Genomic DNA, 13,887 nt, shown 5'->3' on the forward strand with positions numbered 1-13,887 from the left:
CTTTGTAAGAATTTTAGTCTTTTGAACATTAGTTCTAAATCCAGCCACCTTGCCATATTGATGCAGCACTTGCAACAAAGTTTCCAGTGACTCAATTGGTTGAGACAATGTAAAAACCAAATCATCCGCAAAAGCTTTAAGTTTATATTCTTTAGAAGAAATTCTTAGACCTTTAATCATTGTAGAATCTCTAATTCTGAGGAGCTGACTTATTGACAAGGTTATGTTCATGTTCTGATTAAAAGAATGACCATCTCAGAAGACTTCATGGCTCTGACAACATTGCTGTAAGTAGATACCCCTTTGCTATATCTACTGCTGTATCACAAGAGTCAATAATTGGTAATGTAAGTGGGAATTGTTGAGAAGGAGAGATGCCAGTGCAATATTAGTTTGTAAAGGTCATCATCGGATTCTAATATCATTTGTAGCTATCAGAATGATTGTGCAGAGGGTGTCTTTGAGGGGAAATTGAAGGTATTCCATTTTACTTTAATTTGGATGCTTTTACCAATTAGTCATGCCTGCCCAATTCCATCTGCATAATAGTATCTGTCTCTGGCTAAAAAGGGAATTGTTTCCTGCCAATAGAGTTCTTCTTAAGTAGTATAGTACTACAGTACCTCCAAGTTCAATGAAGTTCCTAATGGACATAAAGATGTTTTGTGTGCTGTAAACTCAACTATTGTATTTTTAACTAAGAATATACAATACAATGAATGTCATACCTTTCTTAGAAATGTGAAATCTCAGATTTAGAAATGGCCATGCAAACATATAAACTAATTGCATTGTAAACAATTTCTGAAACTATTATATGATCTACATTCCTCTTATCACAGAGCTTTATGCTTTAAAAAAATAGACTGTTCAACATAAGAACCCTAGACCTTATCAGGACCAATAAGTCTATGTCAAATAATTTAGCCTGAAACATCCTTCCTGCCCTTTCCACACTTCAATTATCTTCAAAGCCTAGTAACTACAAACGGCACTCTGACTTATAGTACTTTTTACAATGCCTTGGTAAGGCCACACTTGGAATACTGCATCCAGCTTTGGTCACCACGGTGTAAAAAAGATGCTGAGACTCTAGAAAGAGTACAGAGAAGAACAACAAAGATGATTAGGGGACTGGAGGCTAAAACATATGAGGAACAGTTGCTGGAATTGGGTATGTCTAGTTTAACGAAGAGAAGGACGAGGGGGGACACGATAGCAGTGTTCCAATATCCCAGGGGCTGCCACAAAGAAGAGGGAGTCAAGCTATTCTCCAAAGCGCCTGAGGGCAGGACAAGAAGCAATGGATGGAAATTAATCAAGGAGACAAGCAACCTAGAACTAAGGAGAAACTTTGTGACAGTTAGAACAATTAACCAATGGAACAACCTGCCTCCAGAAGCAGTGAATGCTCCAACACTGGAAGTTTTTAAGAAGAGACTGGACAGCCATCTGTCCGAAATGGTGTAGGGTTTCCTGCCTGAGCAGGGGTTTGGACTCGATGACTTCCAAGGTCCCTTCCAACTTTATTATTATTATTATTATTATTATTATTATTATTATTATTATTATTATTATTATTATTATTATTATTATTATTATTATTATTATTATTATTATTATTACTTGCTGAAATATCTGCTGCTGAAATACACTTAGCATGCCATTTATTTCATCAGGAGCAAGCTTCTTGTAACAAGCAAGTGTTCCCCTAATGTAGAGGTGAGTCCAGGTCATGCTAGACAATGAGTTTTTATCTCTATCAATGCCATTTTGCTTTATCATTCTTTGTGGTGTTTCCCTGCTTGAAAAAATCATTGGGCATTATAGTATCATGAAAAAGCCAGGAAGACCCATCAATCTGGAAACCATTCTAGGCATCTTGAAAGTAAATTTTTCAGCTGCCAGCTGCATTTAGTTGTATGCCCAGATTTAAGAGCTTTACTGATATCCATCTCTTTTCATCAAATGCCAACAACGTGGGATGCATCTGAAAGATTCCTATTTAGTACATCTGAAAAGCTGTTGTTGGAATAAATGGATGAAGGAATGCAGTGTAAGTTCCCTTAAGCTCCTGGAAGAATAAACAGCATACATATCTAATCAAACAATTAGTTTAAGTAGATGGTTCAAAAACTACATGCCACACCTTTCTCGGTTCTTTAATGAGAGATTGTCAAGTCTATTCTACAATTCTTGAGTTTAGTCCCATGAATTACTATGGAATAAGATCAACTCCAGGGAGGAGGGCAAGATGGTGGTACACTGAAAAGTTCACTCCTTAGAAATCAGACTTGTCCTTTCTTGTCTGGTTTTTAAGGATTGTTAATTTCAGAGGAAATTGTGAACCTTCTTTACTGTAGTGTGCAATTTTTATTTACTTATTTTTATTTATTGTCATTTATGTTATTTTATTGTGGGTATTTTAATTGTTGAGAGAGAATTGTTTGCAGTAGGATAATAATAACAATAATACTAAACAAAACAACTGGACCACCATTTGAACACCATCAGCATTGACAAAATCACCATTAGTCAATTGCAAAAGGCAGTTTTACTTGGAACAGCTTACATTCTGTAACAATAGCTTTCGAGTCCTTGGAATGGACTTGAAAGGATAAAAATGCCAAAACCTGTTTAAACATATGGATAAATATGCAATTAACCATGATGCCCAATAGGTGGATAAAAATTTCAAATCCTGTCTAAACATCTGGCTGACTATGCAACCAACCCTAAACTATTTCCTAAAGGAGATTCTCTCTACAACTTTTATTAAAAGAATTAACTGGATTTAAATGCCTCTTTCTATGTATTCTTAATTTATTGGTGTGGTTTTCAATTTTATCTTTTCATTACATTTTTAAGCTATAAGTGATGGAAGTTAACATGTCTTTTGAAACACCAGACATACACTCATAATTAATTAAATTAAATATTTCATACAAGGTTTCCTTTTACTGCTTTTCAGACCATCATTTTTCCCCTAATGTGGTATACAATACTTTGCTCTGCAGCTTCATTGTATTTGCACATAACTACACATGCCCAATTACTCATCCATCTGGGGGCTTCATATCACATATTTCTGAGTATGTAAGTTGTATGCAAACTAAGCAAGTGTGACTAGCAAGCCTTTGTGATGGTAGTGCAAAGCTAATACGCACAACCTCATTCCCTCAACATCTGAAGGTTTAGATTGAAAGGACTACACTCTACAGTACAGAAAGGCTATTTAGTCCACTGTTTCAGATGTCAGTGCAAGAGAAACAGTCAGTGGTCAGGATCAAAAGCAGCAGAAAGTACTTACAGCAAAGTCTTTAAGCAAAAGCACTGTCAATATTCCAAGGAAATGAGATAATATTGGCATTTAAGGTCCTGAAGGTTCTATTTCTGGCAAAGATCAGAGTTTTCAAGAAATAAGACAAGGCTTCAAGGTCAGACTAAAGAAAAGTTCTAACATTTCACTGATCACAAGTAAAGATATTAACATTGAAATCTCCTGAATAGAACTAATGGTAATTAAAATTCATTTTTAGAAATTGAGCGAATCCATCATTATTCCCAAGTAGACTACAAGTTCCAAGGCATTCTTTCATACAGCCTGGGACCATTTCTCTCTCTCTGCTATTTGGCTTTTGACCCAGTGATATCACTGTTCTTGCATGGCTAAAGCCATATTTGAATCATGTCTAGGATTGGAGAGTTGGGGCAGTAAAGAATAGTTGTGCACAATCAATGCAGGGATGGTGCCGTGCTAAGGCCTCTGCGCACTTGGCCCTCACCATCCAACTGCGTCCTCCAGCTCCGCCGCACACACAGGATGAGCCTCCCATCTGCCACCCCACCCGCAACAGGCCCGTCAAATGGGAAAGGTGGGGAGTCTCTGTCCTCAAGAGGCCACGCCCACTCTGGCCATGGCTTCCAAGTCAGCTGTGACCACCAGCCACGCCCACTTCAGCCATACCCATGCAGTTGGCCATGACTACCCTGGCCACACCCACCCGGCTCCCCAAGGGCAACCACAATGCTAATGAGGCCCTCAATGAAATTGAGTTTGACACCTGATGTAGATCTTTCATCCCTTTGGACCAAAATAGTTTTCAGAAAGAAAATATATAAAGGAATAAGGGAGAGGAACAATCCTTTGAAGTAGAGTTGCACCGAAAGGTGCTGAGAATAATAACTGTTTAATTGTAGTATACAGCCATTTCAAAAAGCAAAATACCTTGAGCCAATAATTGGATGTTTTCAGCTATGCCTGAATGTTTTTTGAACAGAAAATTAAAGTTATTGGAGCTACACAATCAGATAAATGACTCAATAGCATTAAAGAAGGATGCAACTTAATGGAGTCTGAGTAAATAGCATTGCGAATATTTACATTTTGACAAATACATGTCATCTTCTGACCATGCATAATTAAGCTTCGTAATAATTTTAATTTATTAAACAATGTACCTTTTGTGTTACATTGGGCCCTTGTAGGTTTATCAAAGAATGTAGTCTACAGTATTCTTTGTATGTACAGCACTTGCATAGTCCTGTGTAGCAATTTAGCTGCATGCTAATTGTAAGCTAATTTAAATGACTACAGAAAGAATTAAGCACATTCATAGACAATAGTTCTATCATCATCATCATCATCATCATCATCATCATCATCATCATCATCATCATTATTATTATTATTATTATTATTATTATTATTATTATTATTATTATTATTATTATTATGCAACGGATGGAAACTAATCAAGGAGAGAAGCAACCTAGAACTAAGGAGAAACTTCCTGACAGTTAGAACAATTAACCAGTGGAACAACCTGCCTCCAGAAGCGGTGAATGCTCCAACACTGGAAGTTTTTAAGAAGAGACTGGACAGCCATTTGTCCGAAATGATATAGGGTTACCTGCCTGAGCAGGGGGTTGGACTTGATGACCTCCAAGGTCCCTTCCAACTTTATTATTAGTATTAGTATTAGTATTACCTAATATTCTTCTGTATTGAATGTCTGAGTTCAAAGCAGAAGATTCTTGATTAATTATTAGTGGAAATAAACTAAAGGACTAGATCTGTATTGCACTAAATGTTGCCTTTTACATGTATTGGTACTGCAATTCTCAGATTTCGTAGTTACAGTTCCCAGTGCTTACACTGTTTGGGAATTCTGGGAGTTATATTCCTAGGTGAATGATTCAAAAGGCTATTAGATGAATCAAGACATTTTTCTATATGAATGAGCCAGTTATATCAAAGAGGCCCCAATAGCAAAAATATACAAATCTAAGAACAGATTAGTGACCCATCTAGACCAGCATTCTGTCCTATACTGTGGCTACTTTACATTCCTAAGCATTAACAAAATAGTGATTGCACTGATGATCTTGCTTAAATAAATTTACTTGGAGTAGACCTTTCAAAAGAGAAATCAGCTAAAGTTATAGCTATGCTTCTGCCAAGCAAAACATTATATGAAAAGTCACATATGAACATCTTACTCTGTCTGAACTGGAAAATAATCTGCTGCTGCCATCAATCAAATACCGAAAATTTTGCAATCATCATGTAGCCTCCTAAGAGCAATGTAATACTTACTTTTATAAAAAAATATTTCAAGTGTGTGAAAAGTATAGAATTGTAATAAAAATATAACAAAAATACCAAATGAATCTTTAAAAAAAACTCATTACTTGATGCAAGTGTTTTTCAAGAAGAAATGTCTTGCTATTTTTTATTAAAATGATACAAACACTGGAAAAAATGTATCTCAGGTATGAATTAAATAAGTTGGTTGTCCTTTCTCTAATCTAATTTAAAATTTCCTCCAATATAAGCATTTTGGTATATAGCTTTAAATTCATTTTGCCAATATCAAGTTATATTTCCTTTTATTATTTCTGAAAGCAATAGTGCAAAAGCATCTGCAGTTATTTGAAATCTGTGCAATAAAACAGATGGCCACATATGATGAAAACCTAGCTCTCATTTCACTCACTTGGCAATGGGAGCATAAATGGGATCCATGCATTGACATTAAAAATTGCCAAGGAGCTAAACTGAGTTTGCAATAGCTGTTCAAAAGCATATTTAAAAAAAACAACCCCCAAACTTTTATCAACAATTTTATGTGATTCAATGTGCTGTGCAGAGACCTAAAGACTTATGATAAGACTTACTCCCCACATGCTGGGAGTAAAAAAAAAGGCTATTTTTCCTTGGTAATGTCAAGGAAGGAAGTTGCTGTAGAAATGGGGAAGAATGTGGGTTTGAGAAACATTGAAGAATTTCAGAGTATCTCAGAGAGAGAGGAAACTATCAACCATTCCTAGAATTAATTAATTTTCTCTGACTCTGCAAACACAATTTTGGGAAATGCCCTGATGCCATCTTCTTCAGATTAGTATCTCAGCTTCATGATTCATAAAAGGGTGAGGAAATCCTGAATTAGACAGAATGTTTTGCCATTGTTTGGTTTTTGTTGCCAATTATGCATTTGAAATAAAATAATGAAAAATAAAGATAGATACAGACCAGATAACCTGAATGTATTTCCCCAGGATCTAAAGTTAGCATACTGAGCCTAGATCCAGTCCAATCTATACCCAATAGGTTGTGAATTTCTGCCTATTGAGGTGGGCAGGTTACGGCAAAAAAAGGTTTAGAATTTAGATGCCGCACACAGAAATCAAACCCAACAGCAATAGAAGAAAAGTAAGTTCAGCCGCAAGTGATCAAATAAAACCAGCAGAAAAACATAAGATAATTTTTATGACAGTTCAAAACACTGACTCCAAGACATTAAATAAATAAATACCAGGTATCCTTTAGCAAACACATCCAACTGAACAATTGCAGGTTGAATACAAACTGCCATTTAGCAGTTTAAAAACGAAGAAGGAAAGTAGTCTAAGAAATGGCAGAGATTTTTCTCATCTCCTAATTGGTAATAAATACCAATGTTGTTCAAAAAAAATCCAGTGAGCTCATGTTAAACCCCATGTAATTGTATTCAGAACAGGTGTTCTTAAATCATGGCCAGGACCATCACTAAACAGCTGCTAAAATTCTTCTACCTCTCTATTCTAAAGAAGGGATTGTGTGGATCAAATCCATCTATGATCATATTAGGTGCTGGAAGAAAAGGATAAATAGTTGGAGATGGCTTCCAGCATTGTCTTCTGCTATATGACCTCCAGCTGTTGCTGTTATCTGATACCATCAAGTGCTATTTGACTTTTTTTATCCCCCATCCAGATAAATGAAGACAAAAACACAAGTGATGAGAAGGAAATAAAAGCTGAGGATGACATTTATGTGTTTATGATGAGCTCAGATTCTCATTCTAATGGACTTGGTAAGTTTCTAAAATGGAGCATTCCACTATTCATTTTTTAAAAAGTTTAATTCTTTGATAATATTGTTAAACGTATACATCAATGCAATTTATATGTATTACTTTCCCAGAGATAGTCAATTAAAATATATATGGTAGCCATTTCTCCACACTATTAATAGATATTCCAAATGTTTTAAATTTCAGATAAAGCCTAAATGACTTCAAGACTAGGGTAGAAACCATGCCTATTTATGCTCACTCAGTTTATGCTTTTCTTCTTGCATTTGTGTAATCAGTGGTGCAGTCCATAAAGTGCAGAGTTCTCAGTAATTCACATTTTTCTCCCAATTGCAAAATGTATCTGTGTTAAAGACTGTAAATTGATAGGTTGGCAACCTAGTCCAGGGGTCTGCAACCTTGACAACTTTAAGACTTGTGGACTTCAGCTCCCAGAATTCCTCAGCCAGCATAGTTGACTGAGGAATTCTGGGAGCTGAAGTCCACAAGTCTTAAGGCTGTCAAGGTTGCAGACCCCTGACCTAGTCTGTTAAAAATAAACAGGCACAGCTGCATAACATATAGCTTGCCGTACTCTTGCATTTGTGCTACCGTGCAGCCAGAATTGGACAGGATTAGGGAAGAGGACATTTCGGTAGTCATTTAACATCGCATCTTTGTCTATGTTGTTTAGAAATGTTACAAATTAATGAGAGCCTTTTCTATTCATTGATAAATATTTTAGATGTTTCTTCACTGAAGTTATAGATGTGACAGCTTTCCACTATACTATATTCATTCATGAAAGTTTAATTAGCATTGTGACTGTGTCTCTGTAGAAATCTGTAAGAAAGTGTAAAATGCTTCCAGATGGTTATTTTAAATGAAAGAATAATATATCCTCCCAACATTAACAGGCAGACCAAGCATAGAAGAACCACCTGGAGCCTATTTGAAAATCCAGAAGAAGAAAGAGATGAATGCTGATGCAGAACCGAAAGAATATAATGAGGAAGGAATGGTAGAAAAAGAAGAAGGAAATAAATTAGAAGAAAATACATGTCACCTGAGAAATAGTTGTTACGGCTTGTATAGTAACATATTTAAGGATGTCCCAGAAGCAAAGAGTGAAAACGTCAGTGTCTCAGAGGGACCACCTTTGCCACCCCGAAATCAATCTGTTGCCAGTAAACAAAGTGAACTTTTCTACTTGTATTCAGGTATAGACTCACAGAATAACACAAAACATTTATAACAAAATTACAATAGTATTCAAGCTCCTGGCAACAACAGATCAAAACCATATGTATCCCCTCATTGTCTGCTGCATAGTGTTTGATCCAGGAAACTAATTAGCAGGCTAGGAAAGGAAGACCATATTCAATGGCAGCTTCCTAATTATTGCTATGAATTCTACGTTTGTGTTCTGGAGTTTGATTCAGTACCATTGATTGGTACTGATATGTCCTATTACACTTACTGATATGTCCTATAGGAACCTGAAGGGAATGCTCTTGCATTGGAATAGGAAATAGCTGTTATATTTATAGGAATTAATTCAAGTATTCATTAGAATTGCATTGATGCACAATGTGTAGTGATGCTGGGAACTGAAGAAGCATTAAGGACAAGGGTAACGTGATAGTCGTTAAATGGGTCACCATGTGACCATGCCCAATTTTGTGACCTTTTTTTGCAGCAGTCATGCAAAGGCCACAATCATTAAGCAAATATGGGTTGGGCTAAGAAAGAATGATTAGCTTAAAGTCACCCAGCCAGCTTTCATAGTTAAGTTAGGATTTGAACTCATGGTCCCCTGTTTTCAAGTATGATGCCTTAACTACTAGACCAAACTGACTCCCTTTGGTCTCTCTAGACCAGACATGTCAAACTCACGACATCACATGATGTCGCGCGACATAACGGAGCTTTTTCCCCATTGCTGGCAATGGGGTGGGCGCATTTCCTCGTGATGCATCCAGCCCACTGGTACTTTGACACCCCTGCTCTAGACCAAATTTGGTTTCCTCTCAGAGTCTTAAAAGAACCCTGTCCCTATAAATTTGTCTGCACTGATGGGAGATGGAATTAAAAAGCTATTGGAAAGAATCTGCCATGGCTTGCTATAATACCAGATTTGCACATGGCTGCATTGTGCTTGAATAAATTTGTGGTGTCATGCAACAACTTGAAGCAGTTACATCCCAAAGATGAAAGCAAATCCCTTTGAATTCTTTCTGAATAAATCAGTATAATTATGCAGTGTTTCCTTGAAACATTAGGGTAGTTTCATCTTTGGGAAAGTATCTGTAATTAGTCATCTTTCTCCTTTTTGGGAGAGCAATTTGAAAAAACCTCTGCAAAGTAGCTGAAATATCAACTGGATTCATCCCTTGATCTTTGAGGGGGGGGAAGGAAATAGTGATGTGAGTCCCACTAGAAGAAGTATTTTCTGGCGAGAAAAACCATGGGGCGGAGCATACTGCTTCCGCTTTTGCCTTTCAGCCCCAATCTAAAAGCCTTCACAGGCAGTTGCTTCTGCGACAGACTATTTGTGTGTTAAATTTAAATTTACCGACAAAGAATTAAAGGATTAATTCTCCCTTTAATTTTTTGTTGGTAAATTTAAATTTATCCCACTAGAAGAGTTCAGAGATCAAGTTATCAGAATCAGTAGAGCATGGACAAAAAAGGAATTTCAGCCTTTTCTTCTGCCACCCCTAACATGCCTAGCTATGAGCCTCAGGGAGCTCCAAACGTGGTTAACAAACTGGGACTGTTGGCCAAATAGAGTAATCAAACAGAACTATATGCCTGCTTCGTTTTATTCTTGAGCATCTAATAATCCACCAGCAGAATCTCTACCTCTTGCTCATCCACTGACTCTTTTTATGACTTTCACTTCCTGGGAGGATCTTTTGAAACTTCCACTAAAATGATGAGGAATAATGAGGTTTCTATATTATTCCTTAAATATTCAGAACATAGTTTATAATTCCCATTTTGACTCCAGTAGAAACAGATGTTACAGCTTAAAGAAAACGATTTCTGACAAGGAATTTATAAACCTAGCTATGGATCTTTCTGTGACATAGAAGATGATAGATAGATAGATAGATAGATAGATAGATAGATAGATAGATAGATAGATAGATAGATAGATAGATAGATAGATAGATAGGTAGATAGGTAGATAGGTAGATAGATAATATACAGACAGACATGAAATGTATGCATACCAGTTGTTATTTTTACCTTTATGATGGCTCTATCAGGTAAACACACAACTGGTATAGCTTTATAGATGGATCAGAACTTTCATGAAATCTTCCTGTATTATAGTTCTATCCTATATTTATTAAGGTTGTACAAATCAGTCAACTTCTCACTGAAATTTCAGATTTAAATTTTACAGGCAATCTGATTTGATTCAAAGAAAGTTGATATTCAATAAAAAGTCTCAATGGGGTATTATCAAAAACAGATAGATAGATAGATAGATAGATAGATAGATAGATAGATAGATAGGTAGGTAGGTAGGTAGGTAGGTAGGCAGGCAGGCAGGCAGGCAGGCAGGCAGGCAGGCAGGCAGGCAGGCAGGCAGGCAGGCAGGCAGGCAGGCAGGCAGGCAGGCAGGCAGGCAGGCAGACAGACAGACAGACATGGAATGTATGCATACCAATCATTCTCATTTAGCGATTGGGATTGGCAACTCATTTGTTAAGCAAAGTGGTTGTTAAATGAAACCATGACTGTGATTATGATTTTACATCAGCTTTCCTTTTCTTTATAGACCTCTGAAAGTCATAAATTGAGGATTGGTCAAAAAGTTATTTTTTCATTGTTGTTGTAACTGCAAACTGTCCCCAAACAAGATAATAAATGAGGATTACATGTAATTACAAAGGTCCATATTAGTGAACTTATGTCAAAGCTTTCATTCAGAGTTGTGTTTAATAACATTAGTGTCGTTCTGTTTGTTTTAGCCTGTAAAAGAGTGGAAGGCCAAACGGAAAATAAGGAGACAGATGGAGAGCCAAAGATAAATGATTATTTTGACGAAATAGATGGCGAAGATCCATACACTTCTGCTGTAGTAAATGATGGTGTGTATGATACAATTATCGATAACAAACTTCAAGAGCAAAGGAAAGATGGTAGATCCTTTATTATGAATCGGCCACCAGCACCTGCACCACGTCCTTTGTCTGTTGCTGCGAAAGAGGAGAGCACTTCTTATATAGCTCAAGGTAACACTCATTGGCATTCAGTGTTCAGACGTTTTATGAACTTTTGCTGGAAATGAACATACACTTGTTTATTTCTGACCATCTGTCAGACTTCATTTTAAGCACAGTAATAAATCTTGACTTTCCAAACACTTCAACCCATATTCAACAACTTGCTTATAGAAGCACCTCACAGACACAAGACAGCCAGATGTTCTGGCAGACAAAATGGAAACCATATGGGTATGCAGAAAACCTGTCTATTACCGAGCACAGAAATCAAGTCCAGTTCTAGAGGTATAAGGAAGGTCGCACACCTAGCAAAATTTATAAGTAGGCAAATCAGTACCCTCCAGATGTTTTGAACTTCAGTTCTTATTAATTCATGCTAAATTGACCAATGGCAAGGAAAAATAGGAATTGTAATTCAAAACATCTGGGTTGTATCAGCTTCCCTGTCCCTACTTTAAATGGAAGAGGGGAACCCCAGCTCTCTACATTGTGAAGCTTATAGTAAGAAATAGTAGAAATAATTTGGATCACTAAGTCAATTTGCCAACAATTTGCCAACAATGGAATTTGCCAACAATGAGAATCACACATATTAGAACAAATGCAAAGTTATAGACTTTATTAGCAACCCAACCCTTGAACCAGTTAGAATAGAAAAACCATTAACACAGAGAGCAAACAAGCAAATTGAATCATGCTCATTTATGCAGTATGTGGGATACTTAGTGCTTTCTGAGCTTGGTTATTTTTTGCAGGTGTTTCGTTACCAAACTAGATAACATCATCAGTACAAGTAGGGAATGGGGTTTGCTCTCATTTTATATACTAGTGGCTTGCCCTGTCAGTATTGGTGGGAAGAGGTCTTGATAATTCCTCGATTAGGCTGTTGTTTACTGTTAGCTTTATTTATATGTACTTTTGAGAATAATTGTGCCCATTTATCTATCATGATTTCCCATAGGCCTAATGTGATCTTTCAAAAATAAAATGTTGGGGATTCCCAACTCACTTAAAAATCTAAAATTCTTTAAAGAAAAAGAAAAAAGTTTGCTTGGAGCATAAACATAGATAATGTGGAATGCCACCATTTTCATTTTTAGCAAGGAAACTGTTCATCTGTGGATTGAAGGAAGCAAAGATGACAATCCTCTGACTTGTTTCTCATATTTAACTTGCATAGTACATAGAGATGTAAAGACCAGTTCAGGAAAGGGAAAATATGCAAATACCACATGCACAGCTACCCATTTTGGGGGGAGAGGTTTTTTCCGATTTTATTTCAGTCCACAAGATTGAACAGTCCACAACTGTTCCTTCTTTTTGCTATTGTCTATAATCTACATAGGATAAATATTGTATGATTTAGCAACATCACATAAAGATCCAATCAGCTCTACATCCACTAGAGTGCACTTTAAATCTATCCCCTTTCCATTTTTAAGAGGTGGGTTTTTCATTTTTATTGTTCATTAAACCATTGCAATACTGGCTCCTATTCTATGGTGTCAGGGAAATATTTGAGAAAGCATATTATTTTCTTATGCATTGTAAAGATTGCTGTGTATTGGCTCAGGCATATCATCCTAGGAAGCTAAAGTTAGTATCATTTAACTACAGACAGGTGCAGTTTTGCTTACAGCTTAGCTATGACTTTACAGAACTGTTTCAGGCTTGAGGGATGTTGTGTTCTTTGTATTCCCCCCCCCCTTAATCCCCTATGCATATCCTGATCACCCATTAAGGGTGATTGCCCTTCACCATTGATCGCCCATTAAGGGTGATCGCGCCTTCACCATCTGCATACAGTTTCATGCCCGTTGCTGGTTGGCTAACTAGCAATGGGGTCTTGCCAGCCAATGGAATTGTGTGATTACAAGCCAGGGGAATCCCATAAAAGAGGGCTCCCCTGGCCCAGAGAGCAGTCCGGATTTACTTGATGCCTTGCCAATAAACCGAGAGCTGACTGTCACTCGACTCGTGTCTTACTGCCTGCGCGATCTAACACTGGCGACGAAGGTGGGATACCAGTAAGACTGCACGACAAGGGCAACCTCGTGGCAAGCAATCTACTTCGAAGCAAGAGCTCCTCCACGCAGCCTTCCGAAGCAAGAACTATCCGCGACTCCAAGATGACTTCCACCCTGAAATTCTCGTCTTCCCTACCGGCATTCAACCCAGAAACGAACGACTGGGACGCCTACATGGGAAGATTCGAGCTACACCTGGCCGGGAATGGACAAAAAGGCATTCCCGGGGATCAGAAGAAGGCTTTATTCCTCGCAAACTGCGGAGACGAGGTCTACCACGTG

At 37.2% G+C, this 13,887-nt stretch overlaps 1 protein-coding gene across 1 annotated transcript in view; it reads left to right on the forward strand.

Moving 5' to 3' along the window:
- BANK1 (B cell scaffold protein with ankyrin repeats 1) overlaps positions 1–13,887 on the forward strand; it is a 117,818-nt gene that overhangs the window by 91,540 nt on the left and 12,391 nt on the right. The window contains exons 8-10 of the mRNA XM_029286691.1: positions 7,259–7,358; positions 8,255–8,557; positions 11,324–11,587. Of these exons, the coding sequence (XP_029142524.1) occupies positions 7,259–7,358; positions 8,255–8,557; positions 11,324–11,587 (667 nt within the window). The remainder of the gene's footprint in view (positions 1–7,258; positions 7,359–8,254; positions 8,558–11,323; positions 11,588–13,887) is intronic.

Source organism: Protobothrops mucrosquamatus, unplaced genomic scaffold (assembly GCF_001527695.2).
Source record: "Protobothrops mucrosquamatus isolate PMUCROS unplaced genomic scaffold, P.Mucros_1.0 scaffold_224, whole genome shotgun sequence".
In the NCBI taxonomy this organism is placed as follows: domain Eukaryota; kingdom Metazoa; phylum Chordata; class Lepidosauria; order Squamata; family Viperidae; genus Protobothrops; species Protobothrops mucrosquamatus.